A 17,133-nucleotide genomic window follows, 5' to 3' on the forward strand; every position below is an offset into this window, starting at 1 on the left:
ACACAAAATTTTTATCCTAATGATTTGATACTACTTTTGGATGTGTTAGATGCATGTTATATGGAGAAGAGTATGTCGAGTTTATTCTGTAGGTATATGACTTATATTTATGAAATAGGTGTAATCTTAACAGATAGCTGGTTCTGCAAGAAAGAAAGGGGTACCCTAAAAAAAAAATAGAAGACCGCAGAATTCCAGGCAAGATAGATACCAATTTATTTAGGGTTCCAGAGGCACATTTTGCAAGTACTTTATCTCACAGGATTAACCATTATATTAAACTACTTCAGTTGAGAGCTTTCCATGAGTACTTGACTGAGATTTTAATGGCTTAGTGGGTGTTTGGTGACACTGACCTTAAAAATTTTCCAGGCTAGAATTATCTTAGTGATGCCAAGGTGCAGGGCTGTGGCGTCCTGGCTGTCAGCTTCCTGTGCTGGGGAAAGACCCAGAATTTTATGAGGAAGGGAACCCTTGTCCTGCCTAGAGCTACTCTTTGTTCCACGACCCCCTCTGTTCTACATAAATATCCTTTTTTATCAGGGAGGTTTTCTAATTGGGGTCTTCATTGGTCATTGAGATATGTCCTTTCTATCCCTGGTTGGGCTGATTTTGAAAGTGTATGGATCTCCCATTCATTGGCAACATAGCATATTTGTTGTCTTAGCACAGGCCAGCAAATATAGTGCTTCTTGGTCAATACTAATCAAAAGCTCAGTTTTGAGTATAATTTTTTTTTTCTTTTATGGAGCATTGGCTGAAGGTTTTACAGTATAGTCATTCCTATGGATATTCTAAAATCAATCCTTGAGTTAAGGCAGTCGGTCAGCACCTGACCTCTCATGGAACTGCTGTTGTGAACTGGGCTTGGGAATTGGCTATGCCTCTCCAGTGAGCGCTTTCCAGGAAATATCTGACAGCAAGTTTACGCTGTAGGGAAGCTGATGCAGACAGGACACAGTTCACTGTAACCCAGATGCTCCTCCTTAAAAGGACCTGTAGGAGAAAATTTTTCTCCTAAGCTATTACCATGCTGTAAGCACACAGATTCCAAATTGTGTGACTAATTGCATTGTCCTCACTGTACAGTCTGCCAAGAATCTCAGAGCCAAATTCATGAACCACCTAAAGCACACAAAGACCTTTCTGATGTTTATTTTGCATACAATTTTCTCTACAGAATCATGTGACTTAAAAAAAAATATTATTGCAGTGAAACATAGCATGAAGCTAGACATTTTAAAGTAGTTGTTTCAACAAATGAGATAATCTAAAAAGCAGAAACAGATTCACAAACACAGATGACAGACTTGTGTTTGTCAAGGGGGAGGGGGTGGGGAGGAAAGTGTTGGGATTAGCAGATGCAAACAATTATATACAGGATGGATAAACAGTGAGGTTGTACTGTATAGCACAGGGAACTATATTCAATATTCTATGATATATCATAATGGAAAAGAGTATGGAAAAGAATGTAAATATGTGTATAACTGATCACTTTGCTGTACAGCGGAAATTAACACAACCCTGTAAATCAACTATACTTCAATAAAATAAATTGAAAAAACAAATGGTTCAAATTGTAAAATGTCAAATATACAAAAGAAGGGATGATGCTATTCAGCTAAATATTGTCTTAATTCTGTTATTCTAAAATTATTCATTAGTTATAAATATTTGATGACTTAAAAAAATAAATGATTCAGGAATTGTGAGGAAAATTCACAATATAGTGTAACCATCACCTCTGTCTTGTTTCCAAACCTTTTACTACTGTAAAAGTATCATCTGACCTAGCTTTGTTTCATCTTTTCTTCCATTTTCTTTCAATTCTTTAAAAACAAAACCTTACTGTGTTTCATATATGTCTGTAAACCCTCATTATCTTTTTGGGGGAATGATGCAGCCTTTTATTAAAAGATTATTAATAAAACCTAAGAAACAGGAATGACTCATTTGTGGAAGACGAGTGAAGGAGTTTCAAGAAGGCAGCATCAGCAGGAACTCATGCCAGCAGCGTCAAGTAAAATGAAGATGGAAATGAAGCTGCTAACTTGAAAACAAAATCTGTGATTTTTGTGAAAATTGAGTCCCTGTAATGTGTGAAACGTGAAAACTGTGGTGATTAGGAGGTAAGATTAGGACTTACAAGGCTAGACTACTAAAACAGTGACAATGTAGTGAAATAGAGAAAGAAAAGGCTATGAATGGAGGGCAAACAAGATTGAAAGAACATAGTGTTTTAAATGATGGGACTGCTTAAGCCAAGCATATGGACGGTCTTGGCTTTGTGACCAGCTAAGATGTGACCTTGAGCAAGGCACTTCCCATCTCTAGCCTTGGTTTTCTTCCCTGTGAAACGTAAAGTTTAACTAGACTATGTCTAAGAGTCCTTCCAGCTTTAGTGTTCTGTGATATATTTATGAATGGAAGGCATGTATAATAAAATGAAAACAGTAAAGCAATTTTGAAAATACAATAATACTTTCATCATAGATATACTATCATTTTAGTTAATATACCTGAAATGCTGATCTTATAATAAAGCTTTTTTTGTATCATAATGAAGGAAAGGAATTCAGTGAGAACTTTATATCCCTCATGTCATCAAAAGTTGGTTTGTTTTATCCAACCAACTTTTAAGTAATTTAAAAGTCAGAGTAGTGATTGATGTGGATTGCGGCTGATTATCAATAGGCATAAATGCTTTGTTACTTTTTCCGTCAAGAGACAAGATCTGTGTTCTCGCCTCTTTAAACAAAATGGCTGCCTAACCATGGGTATGTGAGGACGTGACACTGTTTCTGGGCCTGAGGAGACTGGCACCTTCCACTTTTTTTCTCTTGTGGTAGTGGCTCTTTGAAACCAGCTGTGATGCTAGGAGGAAGCTCAAGCAGCCCCTCGAAGAGGATACACAGAGAAGAAATGAGGACTCCAGCCGGTAGCTCTGGCTGAGCACCGACTTGCTGGACATGCGAGTGAGCCATCTTGAAAAAAAGATCTTCAACACCGGTTGAGATACTCTAGCTGACACAACATGGGGCGAGAAGAGCTGTCCCTACTGATTCCCACCCAAATTTCGGATTTATGGGCAAAATAAATGGTTGTTAATTTAGGACACTAACTTCAGGGGTGGTTTATAATGCAGAAATAGATAACTGTATCATGTGGTTAACATTCATTCACTGGTAATCTTGTAAACCAAATATCACCTGTATAGGTGGTTCTGCAATCATGTTATATATGTTTTGGGGAAAAACCTTGTATACAATAAAATTACATACTAATTTTACACAAGGTTTATGAGGAAAATAGAAATGAGATAGACCACTCAAACCTGTAGAAGTTTGTAAAGAGCCCTAACTAAAACAGTAGAACTCCTGTAAAAATATAAACAATGACAATCTTCCCTGGCATTTTCACTTAGAATCACAGATCATACTTATCAGCCTCATATTCTGAGTTCCATGTTTCCTTAAAGGCATTTTTATTTAGAGCTTCACCAGAGAGCTGTATAAGATGGGAAGCATAGAGATTCCTAAGAGGCTTCCCTGGGGGCTCAGTTGGTAAAAGAGTCTGCCTGCAATGTGAGAGACCTAGGTTCGATCCCTGGTTGGGAAGATCCCCTGGAGAAGGAATGGCAACCCACTCCAGTATTCTTGCCTGGAGAATTCCATGGACAGAGGAGACTGGTAGGCTACAATCCATGGGGTCACAAAGAGTAGGACAAGACTGAGTGACTAACTTTCACTTTCAAAGCTATTATATCCACTACTTCTTGCACTAAAAATGGACTCTTCTGTAGAATATTGGTTTTTGTTTTCCTAAGGTCTTCATATATTGATAAAGATTTCCTCTTAAATTATGAGAAAATTTGACCCTATTGCCTCAAAATTAAACATTCTTGAAAATTCAGAAGTGAACTCGAAGCTTCAAAAAACTAAAGATAGAATTACTATATGATGTAGCAATCCTAATCCTGGGCATATGTCCAGACACAATTGTAATTCAAAAAGATACAGGCATCTCAATGTTCATAGCATCACTGTTCACAATAGCCAAGACATGGAAACAACCTAAACATATGTTGACAGATGAATGATAAAGATGTGGTATAGATAAACGACGGAATACTACTCAGCTATAGAAAAGGATGAAACAGTACCACTTTCAGCAATATGAATGGAACTAGAGATTATCATACTAATTGAAGTTAGTCAGAAAGAGAAAGCCAAGTACCATATGACATCACTTATATGTGGAATCTAAACTCTGACACAAGTGAAGCTATCTATAAAACAGAAATAGACTCACAAATACAGAGAACAGACTCATGGTTGCCAAGAGCGTGGGTGTTCAGGGAGGGTTGGGAACTTGAGTTTAGCAGATGCAAGCCATTATATACAGGATGAATAAACAATAAGATCCCTACTGTATAGCACAGGGAACTATATTCAATATCCTGCGATAAACTATAACGGAAAAAAATCTGAACAAAATGTGTACATATGTATGAATGTATCACTTTGCTATATAGCAGAAATTAACACAACATGGCAAATCAACTGTACTTCAATTTGAAAAAAATTACTGAAAAAGTGAAAAATATAAAAAGAGTGAACCAGGAGGATTTCAGTATTTACTGACGTCCTTATAGACCAGTTACACATGTGGTAACTGTGCAAAGAAACACACATGGAAGAACAGACAGTATCCATGGTCAGCCTGTATATTGTGAACAGGAATAAAACACTGATTGTAAGGGCCCAGCCCTCTGCTGCCATAGCCCTTTGCCGTGGATGTGGGCTTCAGGACCTACCTTGTCCTGACAAGCTCTCAGGTTTGAAGCCCAGCAGAGACAGCTGTTCTGTGTGGGCAGTTGGTGCTGCTCTGGTTTCAGCTTCTTTCACCAAATCTGTTGGGAAAGGGCTTACAGTGTTCTTTGTGGGACTGGGGCTGAGAGCTGAGGAAAGGAGGCTGAGGGTGATCGCCTCGTCAGAAGAAGGAGTTCAGTGGCTGGCTCTCCTGTTGGAAATGCTGTGGGGAGCCAACCCTTTCCTGAGGGCTGAGGAAGACTTTAATCACTGGACTTTGAAGCAGTGTCATAGATGTAGTCCTCAAAGAGGATGCTGTCATCTAACATAGACCCTATGGGAAGGGTCTCTGACTCTGGAACATAGACTCTACTCACCAGGTAGGCTGTGTCCTGCTCTGTCCACTGTCTCCAGCCTGGGTTGACCAAGAGGAAGTTCTGGACTCAGAGTAGCATCCTGAAGGATTTAGAGACAGCTGTTGACAAGGGACACTGCTCTGTATCTGAGAAGGGCTATGCTCTGCATTTTTTCTTTTCAATTAAATTTAAACAAATCATTTTGTAGTTGACTCTACTGTGGATTCTGATATAGGTTCTGATACAGAAACAAGTCCTGAAAGGAAAAGATGGATTGATACAGTAGCAGAACATAATCTCTTGGCTAACTGAGTCTGCCTGTATAGGGTTAGCTTATAACTGAAACACTCTGAAACATGCATCAATCATGTTTGAACTTATGAATTCTTTCATTAAAAAAGGGACTAGAGCTTGGTCAGCACTTTCAGTTATGGACCCCCACTGACAACTTTTAGTGTAAATTAAATGAACATACCTTTAAATGAAATACATAAATTATTACTGAATTCATAACTTTGTACTTCCTAAGACATTCATTTATGCTTGCAACTCCCCCCATAAATATATAAAGACCTTAAGACTTAAGAACAAATGTATTTTTATGCTTGTATTTGTGTCAGAAAGTCAAAGTCAAATAATACACTCTACTGTAAGTATTCTTTTTCACTTCACGAACACATATTTGTTTTACAAAAAAGGCAAATTCTGATTCTAATTGGAACAAAGCTCTAACTATGTTGAAGAAAACTTTGAATTTAATAATATTTGAAATGCAAGTTGTATTATGTCTTATTAATACAGACACTGAAAGTGGGTAAGCAAGTACTACCTGTAAAACACAGAAAATAATTATATTTATTTGATTATTTTTATTGGAGTATAGTGATTTAAAATGTTGTGTTAGTTTCAGGTGTACTAAGTGACTCAGTTATATATACATGTATTCATTCTTTTTTAGATTCAATTGGCACTGCAGAAGGGATCTTGCTCTGTTCAGTCCTTAGGCTGTTTTTTTTTTCTGATGGAAGTTTGGAGGCCTTGTTCCTATTTGAAGGACAAAGGATAACAAACTCACCTTTGTGATAACAGTGAGGAGAGTGGGCAGCACCAACTGGGTGTCAGGATCCAGGCTTGGCAATGACCCAACAATTTCTGCGGGTGAAAAAAATATCACAAGGGTTCAATGTCCCGTCTGCCCTTTTTTTTTTTTTTTTTTTTGTGGTTGGGGCAGTAAAACAGTGAGGGTTGTAAAATGAGGCAAAAGTCAGTCCTTAAGGAGGACACAACAAATGACCAAGAAATCAGCATCAGATGCATTGGTGGTCACTGATCCTTTAGGGTCTACTGAAGGACGGTTGCAGGGGGTGCATTGTGCAAGTCTACGCGATAGAACAGTTACTAAGGTGGTTTTCAAGGTCTTCAGTTGTACACATTTGGACCAAGCAGCCAGGCTCACTGGCTAGGCCAGTGGGAACAAAAATATCGCTAAGCTGACAAAGAAAGGGATGTCTAGAATAAATACTGGAACCAAGGACCATCTGTGAGCCCTTGTGAGGCTTGCTTCCACCCTGAAGCTGGATTTTCAGATTATCCCATAGGATTTAACCAAGAGACCAACCCAGAGTACCAGGTGGCGTCGGAGATGAGCCTGAAGTTTTTCACTAAACTAGAAATTCAAAAGTGAACCAAGAGGATTTTAATGCTTACTGACATCTTTACTGACATGCCCTCTATCTAATCCCAAGAGGTCTTTGTAAAGTTTTCCAGAGTTGAGTTTGACTATCTAAATTACACAAACAGAACTGACAGAGAATGCCAGTTTTGTGCCAGGTCACTCTAAAATGACATTTCCAGCGCTCATCTATTATGCCTGGAGCACCGGGAATTGTGAAGAGTTCCAGGCTCCTGGGTCCCTCCAGGCACCCTCTGAGGGTCCTGCTTCTCTGCTGATGTCTTTAAATCTATACACTCTCTCTCCACAACTCTCTGCCCTGGGAAGTTGACTTTTATGAGCCATATCAGTGGTTCCTCACTCCCTGTCCTTGGGATGGCTTAGATGAGGGGTCCTCAACCCTCAGGCCCACACCAGTCCAAGGCCTGATAGGGACTGGGCCGCACAGCAGAAGGTGAATGGCCAGTGAAAGAGCAAAGCTTCGTTTGCCGTTCCCACGTGGCTCCCCACCGCTGCATTACTGCTGAATCAGTCCCTCTCCCCTTTATCTGTCTTCCATGAAACTGGTCCCTGGTGCCCAAAAGGTTGGGGACTGCTGGTTAGATCAGACCTGGAGGTAGTGGCGGGGCCTTGCTGCTTCCAGCCCCAGGGAACTGTTCTAGTCCTCTGGGCATAAAGCGCATGTCCAGTTGTGTCTGACTCTTTGTGACCCCATGGACTGTAACCCATCAGGCTCCTCTTGTCCATGAAATTTTCCAGGCAAGAATACTGGAGCAGGTTGCCATTTTCTTCTCTGCCTCTGGGCATTAGGGAAACCTTTATAAATAGTCCCTTTATCAAACTCTTCTCAAATTATTCTAATTTGATTGTGCCATCTTTCCTCCTGGGCCCTGACCAATTTACTAGATGAGGGAATCTGGGTTGTGCCAGGGGAATACAACCCAGGTTCTTCTCTCCACCTGGACTTGGTGGGTGACTGTTGTTGAGCTGGATGGAGCTTCGGCTGTTGGCTTCCCTAGAGCTATTTATGGCTTGAAGTGGTCATGAAAGCTTTATCAAATGAGACCCTGGGGACAGTGAGGAAAGACAGAAATGATACCTTCCAGAGTCACAGTTGGACCATAAGGAAGGCAGAAAGCAGAAGAATTGATGCTTTCAAACTACGGTGTGGGAGAAGGCTTTTCAGAGTCTCTTGGACAGCAAGGTGATCAAACCAGTGAATCCTAAAGGAAATCAACCCTGAATACTCATTGGAAGGACTGATGCTGAAGCTCCAATACTTTGGCCACCTGATGTGAACAGCTGACTCATTGGAGAAGACCCTGATGCTGGGAAAGATTGAAGGCAGGAGGAGAAGGGGACGACAGAGGATGAGATGGTTGGGTGGCATCACTGACTCAATGGACACAAACTTGGGAAGACTCTGGGAAATAGTGAGGGACAGGGAGGCCTGGTGTGCTGCAATCCATGGGGTTGCAAAGAGAGGACATGACTTAGTGACTGAAAAACAATAGCAAAACAACAAAACAAAAAGCAACAAAAGTCACAGAAATGATCGACTCTACGGGACCCATTAAAATATCAGTGACCAGGGGACATTCATGCCTCCTTGTCTCTATCAGAATGAGGATAATCCCAGAGCTATGAAATCACCCACTGACCGTCAGTGAACTGAATTGTCCCCACATCCAAGGATTGGTCTTCCTCCAGGGCTCTGCTGATCAGCTTCCTGAGCTCTGACGCTGTGGGGTAGAGTTCTCTTTGCTTCTCTTCCTCCATCGTTCCACGAGGGTCTCCTTCACTTTCAATTTTGTTGGAATCAAATGACGGAGGGTCACTGGCAGGGCTTTTTGCTTCTGCCTTGCCTTTCTTAAAGATGGCTGTAAGTTGCATCTCTGTGGAGCTTGTCCTGTAGACAGCAGGGGACACGTTGCACCCCAAGCCATGGTTACATGCCTTGTAAAGAGGATCACTATGCTGCTACAAAGCTTCAGGACAGCTTCAACCTCTTTCCTGATGGGCTCTTGATGAATATCACACTTGAAACTAATTTCAGTGTTTATTAGAAATTTGAAAGGTGGGAAAGAATTAATGTATATTTTAGCTCTGAAATAGATTGTTGTGATAAGACTTAAATCCAGCTTGAAGGGGGACTGCTAACTGGGTCAAGGGGCCACAGAGTTTCATTTCAGGTCTTTGTGAAAAAGTGTTAATTGCCAAGAGTTGCTGGTGTTGATCAGTGTTTTTCATGGCCAATCAGTAGGAAGGACGAATTGTCTTTTTCTCTCTACAAGTAGCCTCCTTTAGGAAAGACTATGAAATAGAAGTAGGATAGAGCAATAGGACAATAATGTTTGAGTGTTGTAACCAAGTCAAAGCTTCAGTTCTCAAGGCTATTTATTTCCTGTTTGTTTCAAGAAGCATTTTTTAATTAAAAAAATGCAACTCTATATTAAACATAATTTTGTCTTCCCTCAAGTTGCTTTTAAAATAACATCTTGGAAGGAAGATGTGAGAAAAGAGAAAGGGAAGTAGTTTGTGATTAACTGTATTTATTCTTATATTTATTGATTCAATGCCCTTATGCATTTATAAATGAAATAGGATTCTCTCTAGCTCTGTTGTCTAGGACCAGATTTCACCTCTTTGTTTATGCCATAAATTCACACAGAGGGATACAAAAATGTTTTAAAGGCCACAGGAGCCAATAATGTGTATTCTCAGCAGTTCTTCAAGCCACATGATTAGTCAAAGTCTACATTTGGTTATTTCACCAATTACAGGAGCCAAGCTGGATACCTATTACTGAGCTCTCTAAGGTATAGTGGGCCCAGTCATGCTGACTTTGGAGCCAAGGGGCAAATTAGTTTCTGTGCTTTATTCCACACCTAAATACGTTGCATGCACAAGTATGCAACCAGACTGACAACTTCCCATCACAAACGACATTTCGGAAATTGTTGAGACATACTTGCACTGCAGATAGGTGCTTTTATGTTTTTCTTTTGAAAAGCTTTTGAGTTTTATAGAAGACAGTTCCACTGATAAAGTCACCTTTTACCTGCATATCTCATGTAGTGATCTTGATTCAAGAATTATTTTCTACTACTGACCAACTGATCAGTTACTCCCATTAAACTAAGTCACCAATAGTCAATGACTTATGCAGATTTTATATGTAAAAATGATCTCTAAGAGATGAGCATATAAATGTGTCTATGTGGGGGGATGTACTATATTTCAAAACAGTAGGAAAAAAAGTTCAAATTACCCATCTCTTTCTTTCTTTGGTCTTCATTTCATCACGCACAATGGAAACATGGAAAGGAGAAAGAATTTTCAAGAAATTTACTGAGACATTCAATGAATCGATTCATATACATATTACATTGTCTCTCACACTGGTTCAGAGCTTTGAAGGAAATATATAAACTGCCATCAGAATCTGGATGGAAATTTTGAGAACCATATGAATCTCAGGAAGTAAACATTATTCTATGATGCTTCTTATTAGAATATGAGCCCTAATTCAAAGATTATGCATCCTTAAACTCTTTGATTTCCTTATAGTCCTTTTATAGAGGTTGCAAATATATCCTATAGCTCTTAGGTTTTCAGGGCTACTGGTACCAGGAAGTTTTTTAAAAAAATATTTTGTAAATGGATTTCTCATCCTCTGTATGGCATTATATGGTTAGTTTATTCCTGAAGGTAATTTACTTGAGACTTGACGCTGGAACTGGAGTTTTGTTGACTGATTGTTTTTTGAATTGGTTTCATCAGGAAGACTTAAGGGGGATGGTACAATCTACTGTGCAACAGGGTGCAGAAAAAACAAATACCTGTTTACTGAGAGGGTGGTTTGTTGCAGGCAGTTTAGGTGCATCCTCACTTAATCTTTGCAACAACAACTCCCATCACATAGGTAAGGGAAGATGCAGAGAGAGGGAAAGCTATCATTCGGAAAGTGGCAGAACTGGTATTCAAACCCTGGCCATAAACCTGGGTTCATTTTGCCATGTCACTACCTGTTTGTGCCAGCAAGGTCATTTGGTCACCAGACTTAAAAAAATATTCTGGACTTCTCTGGGCATATATGTGAATTTAGTTCAGAAGCTACATTCAGTTTTCTCACTTTACGTCTCAAGCGCTGCTGCTGCTGCTACTGCTAATTTGCTTCAGTCGTGTCCGACTCTGTGCGACTCCATAGACAGCAGCCCACCAGGCTCCCCCTTCCCTGGGATTCTCCAGACAAGAACACTGGAGTGGGTTGCCACTTCCTTCTCCAATGCATGAAAGTGAAAAGTGAAAGTGAAGTCGCTCAGTCGTGTCCACCTCTTCATGACCCCATGGAGTGCAGCCCACCAGGCTCTTCCATCCATGGGATTTTCCAGGCAAGAGTACTGGAGTGGGGTGCCATTGCCTTCTCCGGTCTCAAGCGCTATTTGCTGACAAAGACACTCTACACACGTGATGGGATTTGCATTGCTGCTCTTTCTGCCTGGATCACAAAGTCATTCACTGTCATTCTTTGACGTAACATGGCTGAAACGGCCTCGGCTTCTACTGCTAGACACTTATTCAGGGTTTGTCTCCTGCTTGTTTTCAGCAATAGTTTCAATCTGTGACGCTCTGGAGAAAGACCAAGGTTCCTGGGCCAAGACCCTAGTCCTATTAACTTCACAGAATTGTTTTGTTGAGATGCAACTGTCATAAAACAAACTACACATGTTGCACGTGTGCAGTCTGATGAATTTCATATATACACCAGTGAAGCCACCACTGCAATCAAATTCATACCCCCAAAAGTTTACTGATGGCTGTTTATAATCTTCCCTTTTCATCCCTCTCTGTCTCCCCCTCCTTAAGGAACAACTGATCTGTTTTCTCTCACTGTAGACTAGTTTGCATTGTGCGTGCTTGCATGCTAAGTCGATCGATTCCGTCATGTCCAACTCTGTGTGACCCTATGGACTGTAGGCTGCCAGGCTCCTCTCTCTGAGGGATTCTCCAGGCAAGAATGGGAGTGGGTTGCCAGGCCCTCCTTCAGGGGGTGTTCTCAATTCAGGGATGGAATCCGAGTCTCTTAAGTCTCCTGCATTGGCAGTCAAGTTCTTTACCACTGGGGCCACCTGGGAAGCCCTGCTTTTCATTATCTAGAGGTAAATGCAAACGGAAGTATACCAAACTCCTTTTTTGTTTTTTCCTGGCATCTTTCACTCAACAGAATTATTTTGAAATGAATCTATGTTGTCGTGCATTCTGATAGTTTGTTCCTTTGCTAAGTAGAAGTCTATGATAAGAATATACCACAGTTTGTTTATCTACGGCTCTGCTGAAGGACACTGGGGTTGGTTCCAGTTCTTGGCTAATACAATTAAACTGCTGTGGATATTTGTGTGTAAGTTTTTGAAGGAGTATACCCTCTAACTGGGCTTCCCTGGTAGCTCAGCTGGTAAAGATCCACCTGCAAGGCAGGAGACCCCGGTTTGAATCCTGGGTTGGGAAGATCCTCTGGAGAAGGGGTAGGCTACCCACTCAGAGTGTTCTTGGGCTTCCCTGGTGGCTCAGACAGTAAAGAATCTGCTTGCAATGCATGTAGACCTGGGTTTGATCTCTGTGTTGGGAAGATCCCCTGGAGAGGGGCCCACTTCCAAGTTCTTGCCTGGAGGATCCCCATGGACAGAGGAGCCTGGTGGGCTGCAGTCCATGGGGTCACAAAGAGTTGGACACAACTGAGCGACTAGGCACAGCATTTTCTAACTAGACTGAATGATTGTTACAGCATTATTTAAAGTGGAAATTTTACTGCTCCTCTTTATAATTATGGTAATAATAGGTGTTCTAATTACTTCCCAGTTGTGTTGAAAGATTCAAATGAGGTCACTGATCTAAACGTACTTGTTCAATTGTAGATCAGGTTTTCTATAATTGAGCTCACAAAAAGAGGGTACTTTGAGGCTCCTGCGGTTTTAGGTCTTCTGTAGGGGGATCTGGCTCCGTGAGAAAGCAATTTTCTTCGTAACAAGTTTGCTTTATAATATTCTGAGCATTGTTTTAACAGTTAAAAGTTTGCCACACTCATAAGCATATTATTTAGTGTTTTCAGAGGTCAAAATATTTTCTGGGAGACTAATTCTATACAACATAATGGAAATCATTGACAAAATGTGATCAAATTTACATTATAAGCATCCTCGACAGAAATAAGAATAAATTTTTCCAGAGAAAAACACATGGGAAAGATGCAATTTCAAGGGATATGTCTTTACAATTTTTACCGTGCAAAATTTCATCACCTGACATTTTGGTCTCCTTCTGAAACAGTTTTTTTTTTTTTTAATTATTAGTTTTTCAATTTATTGGAAGGGTGGGGATAATGAGTATGTGAACATTCACCAAGAGAATTCCTATCATTTCTGTCAGGTTTAACTTAAAATTTTGTTCTTTCACTGCAATGATCTATCCAGAAGACCTTGCGCCTACACTAGTATCCTCCTATCACCTTTTATTCCCCTCTAATCCATCTGATTTCACATGGAGTTACTGTGGAGCAACATCTTAAAATTAAGGGAAAAAAAAAAACCCAGTTTGCTTTGGTAAATGTTAAGAGTTTCATCTTTTGTTACTTTCGTGGTTCACGTCGACAGTTCCTTCCTCTGGAATTACACAAACCAGAGGTGCCTGATAGCTCGGGAGAAATAAATGGATGGACAGCCCCTCACCTCTCCCCCGACCGAAGCTCTTCTCTGTGAGTGTGGGACCTGCCCTATGGACCTTCTTGCTTTAAGACATCAGATGATGATGAGCTGGGAAGGACTTTGAGTCAGGTCTGTCCTCCCATTTTATACACCCCCCTCCATGCAAGGGATCTCATTCTGCTCACACCAGGGCTGCTATATGCCCTGTGGCACAGTTTTTTTTTTTTTTTTTTTAATACCGTATTTTGATCCCACTTGTAAATGTTTTGAATGACGAGAACTTAAAGCTGCAAAAAAAATTCTTGCCCCAAATCCTCAACCCACATCAGACTGTTGAGAAGCCTGCTTGACAGCAAACCCTACGAACATGATGGAACTCTGCTTCAGTGTGGCACTATTTTATTTCATGTCTTCTATTTAAAATTTCAATTTTAAAAATTTTGCATGGTAATACATTACTATGGTTCAGACATCTGAAAGATGTAAAAGTATGCTCAGACATCAGAATAATTAAAAGGTACTTGCCTCCCCACCCCTGTCCACCCAATTCTCTTACCCCTTGGGTACCACTCTATTAGTTTCCTCGGTCTCCCAGGGTCAGACTGATTTGCTTAAACAATGATGGTATTTAGCACTGAATAGGAAAACAGTCAATCAGACAGCAAGGTAACTAACTGCTACTTTTTTGGGTCTGTCTTTGCTGAGGGATTTTCCTAAAAGGTTCTGTAGTGACATTGCCAAGGACAGAGGACAAGCTCTTTGCAGAAAGCCATGTTTCTGCCTCCAGAGGGAGGAAGGAGCAGCTCCTGTGTTATGCCTTATGAGTCACCTAGAGTCATGTTCTAATTAGACAAGTCCTTTATCTCAAATGTATTTAGATTTCAGGATTTGGCAGAGTTAAACAACTGGGGCATAAGGGACCTTAAAATCCTCATGACATCACTTTTAAAAGAGGATAAAGAGATAGCAAATTTAAAAATTAAGAAGAGTCCAATTCTCTTACCTAAATCCTGACACATGGATCTCTTTGAATCCTGGAAGTTTCTTAAATATCTTTTGCATCTGCAGAGAAAAAAACATTTATGAAACCCTCTTTGGTTCTACTGGGTCAGATCTTACCTAACTGAAAAAGCCTAAACACTTTTGATGAGTTAGTGGAAAAAGTGAAAATGGAAGTAATGATTGAGGCCAAACTCTTTGTTCTCAGTTATTTCTGAACCCAGAGGAAAGTGCTTTGCTATTCATTGAAAAGCTAATAATTGGGTAGTTCTGAGGTGCTTTACTGGTTACCTTATATAAAGCATGAAATAATTTAAGGTAGCATTATTTGGAAGAAGGATACAGTACTTTTAGTTATATGTACTGGGTGGTCGTTAATCTCTAAGTTGTGCTCAACTCTTCCAACCCCATAGCCCACAGATTCTCCAGGCAAGAATATTGGAGTGGGTTGCTATTTCCTCCTCCAGGGGATTTTTCCCACCCAGAAATCAAACCCAGGTTTCCTGCATTGCATGCAGACTCGTTACTGACTTGAGTTATGAGGGAATCCCACACACTGAGTAATGATCATATTTTCTGAGCAACTAACACACAGGGCTTCCCTCAGCTGGTGAAGAATCTGCCTGCAATGCAGGAGACCTGGGTGTGATCCCTGGGTTGGGAAAATGCCCTGGAGAAGGGAATGGCTACCCACTCCAGTACTCTGGCCTGGAGAACTCCGTGGACTGTATAGTCCATGGGTCGCAAAGAGTCGGGGTGACTGAATTTCTTTCACGTTCACTTGGTCTCCCTGGTGGCTCAGATGGTAAAGAGCCTACCCACAGTGTGGGAGAAGGGAATGGCAACCCGCTCCAATATTCTTGCCTGGAGAGTTCCATGGACAGAGGAGCCTGGTGGGCTGCAGTTCATGAGGCTGCAGAGTCAGACGTGACTGAGCAACTAACACACACATTATTGTCGGTGTTGTTCAGTCACCAAGTTGTGTCTGACCCTCTGTGACCCCATGAACTGCATCAGGCCAGGCCTCCCCGTCTGTCACCATCTCCTGGGGTTTGCTGCAACTCAAGTCCACTGTATCACATGATTCGGAAGATTCTGTGATGCTTAAAGGATTATTAAAGTCAGACTGGCTGCTGTACCTAAATAAAATGGTAGAGGCCTATAGTAGATTAGTGAATATAACAAAAAAGACACAGACAGCTAGAGACAGCAGACTCGAGATTACCAGTGGGGAGAAGAAAGGAGGAGGGGCAAGAGAGGAGGATGGGGTTAAGTATAAAATACCGTCTATAACATAAGTTACAAGGATACACTGTACAATGCAGGGAATATAGCCAATGTTTTATAATAATGATAAATGGGATGGAACCTTTAAAAATTATGAATCACTATACTGTACACCTGTAACAAATAATATTGTATAGCAACTATACTTCAATTGACTAAAAAAAGAATGAGTAGAAAAACGGTAGCAGCAGCTTCTAATCTTATTAGATTCGCTCTTAGATTTACACGGACTTTACATTTTCTTGATTTGACCTTGCTAATGAGGCATATGATCAGAATGTTGTACAATTGCAGTACTCAATGACTCCCTGACCCACGGCAGCCTTCTTCTGTCTCTGGGTTCCCCCAGGAGGGATGCTGCTGCTGCTAAGTTGCTTCAGTCGTGTCTGACTCTGTGTGACCCCATAGACGGCAGCCCACCAGGCTCCCCCGTCCCTGGGATTCTCCAGGCAAGAACACTGGAGTGGGTTGCCTTTTCCTTCTCCAATGCATGAAAGTGAAAAGTCAAAATGAAGTCGCTCAGTCGTGTCCAACTCTTAGCGACCCCATGGACTGCAGCCCACCAGACTCCTCCGTCCATGGGATTTTCCAGGCAAGAGTACTGGAGTGGGGTGCCATGAGATGGTCCTCGCCAAACTCAGCACCGCATTCTCCATCCCTTCTTCACTGAGTCCTGCTTTTCTCGGGGTCTTTTTCCATTCCTCTGGCCACTTTCTCAGTCGCCTTTGCTCCATCCTATTAATATTTCTGGCTTCACCCGCTCCTTTAACTGCAAGGATTCTGCAGGTCCGCATCCTCAGCCTCGCGTTGCACTCATGTTTCCATTTAGGCAGGAAGTTCACCCTGGGCTTTGTGTTAGGCTCTTGGGACGCATCACCATGGAGATGTGCCCTGGGCAGCTCACTAGTTGGAAAGCAGGGAGGCAACAGAGACCACGAGGAAGTAATAACAGTTTGTAGCGAGGCGTGGGAGGGAGAGGAGGGCCAAAGGAAGTCTGGAGAGGTGAGCAGGACCTGCCCTGTCTGCCATCCCCTGTGCCCACTCCCCTCTACCTCTCATGGGAGATCTGGTTTGCTCCCACGGCTTATATGGTCACCTAAGAAACAGCTTCGAGTCCTTCACTTGCAGATCCCAACTTTGCCACTAACTAAATAAGGCTGAACCAGAGTCAGTCTCATCCTTCCCGATCTGCCTGCCTCCCCCAGGCGCCCTGTATCAGTCAGGGTCATGGATACTCATCAGCTTCCATCCAGAGAGCCCAGCAGCCCCTGCACACCTTCCCTCTACGCTCCTCCCATGCAGTC

The 17,133-nt window shown here is 41.5% G+C and overlaps 1 protein-coding gene across 1 annotated transcript in view; it reads right to left on the reverse strand.

Annotated features, from left to right (window-relative positions):
* IMPG1 (interphotoreceptor matrix proteoglycan 1) overlaps positions 1-17,133 on the reverse strand; it is a 155,133-nt gene that overhangs the window by 80,342 nt on the left and 57,658 nt on the right. The window contains exons 9-13 of the mRNA XM_068985494.1: positions 14,547-14,605; positions 10,114-10,134; positions 8,504-8,751; positions 6,246-6,322; positions 5,192-5,270 (exon numbers count right to left, since the gene is read on the reverse strand). Of these exons, the coding sequence (XP_068841595.1) occupies positions 5,192-5,270; positions 6,246-6,322; positions 8,504-8,751; positions 10,114-10,134; positions 14,547-14,605 (484 nt within the window). The remainder of the gene's footprint in view (positions 1-5,191; positions 5,271-6,245; positions 6,323-8,503; positions 8,752-10,113; positions 10,135-14,546; positions 14,606-17,133) is intronic.

The sequence above is a fragment of the Capricornis sumatraensis genome, chromosome 13 (genome assembly GCF_032405125.1).
Source record: "Capricornis sumatraensis isolate serow.1 chromosome 13, serow.2, whole genome shotgun sequence".
NCBI lineage: Eukaryota > Metazoa > Chordata > Mammalia > Artiodactyla > Bovidae > Capricornis > Capricornis sumatraensis.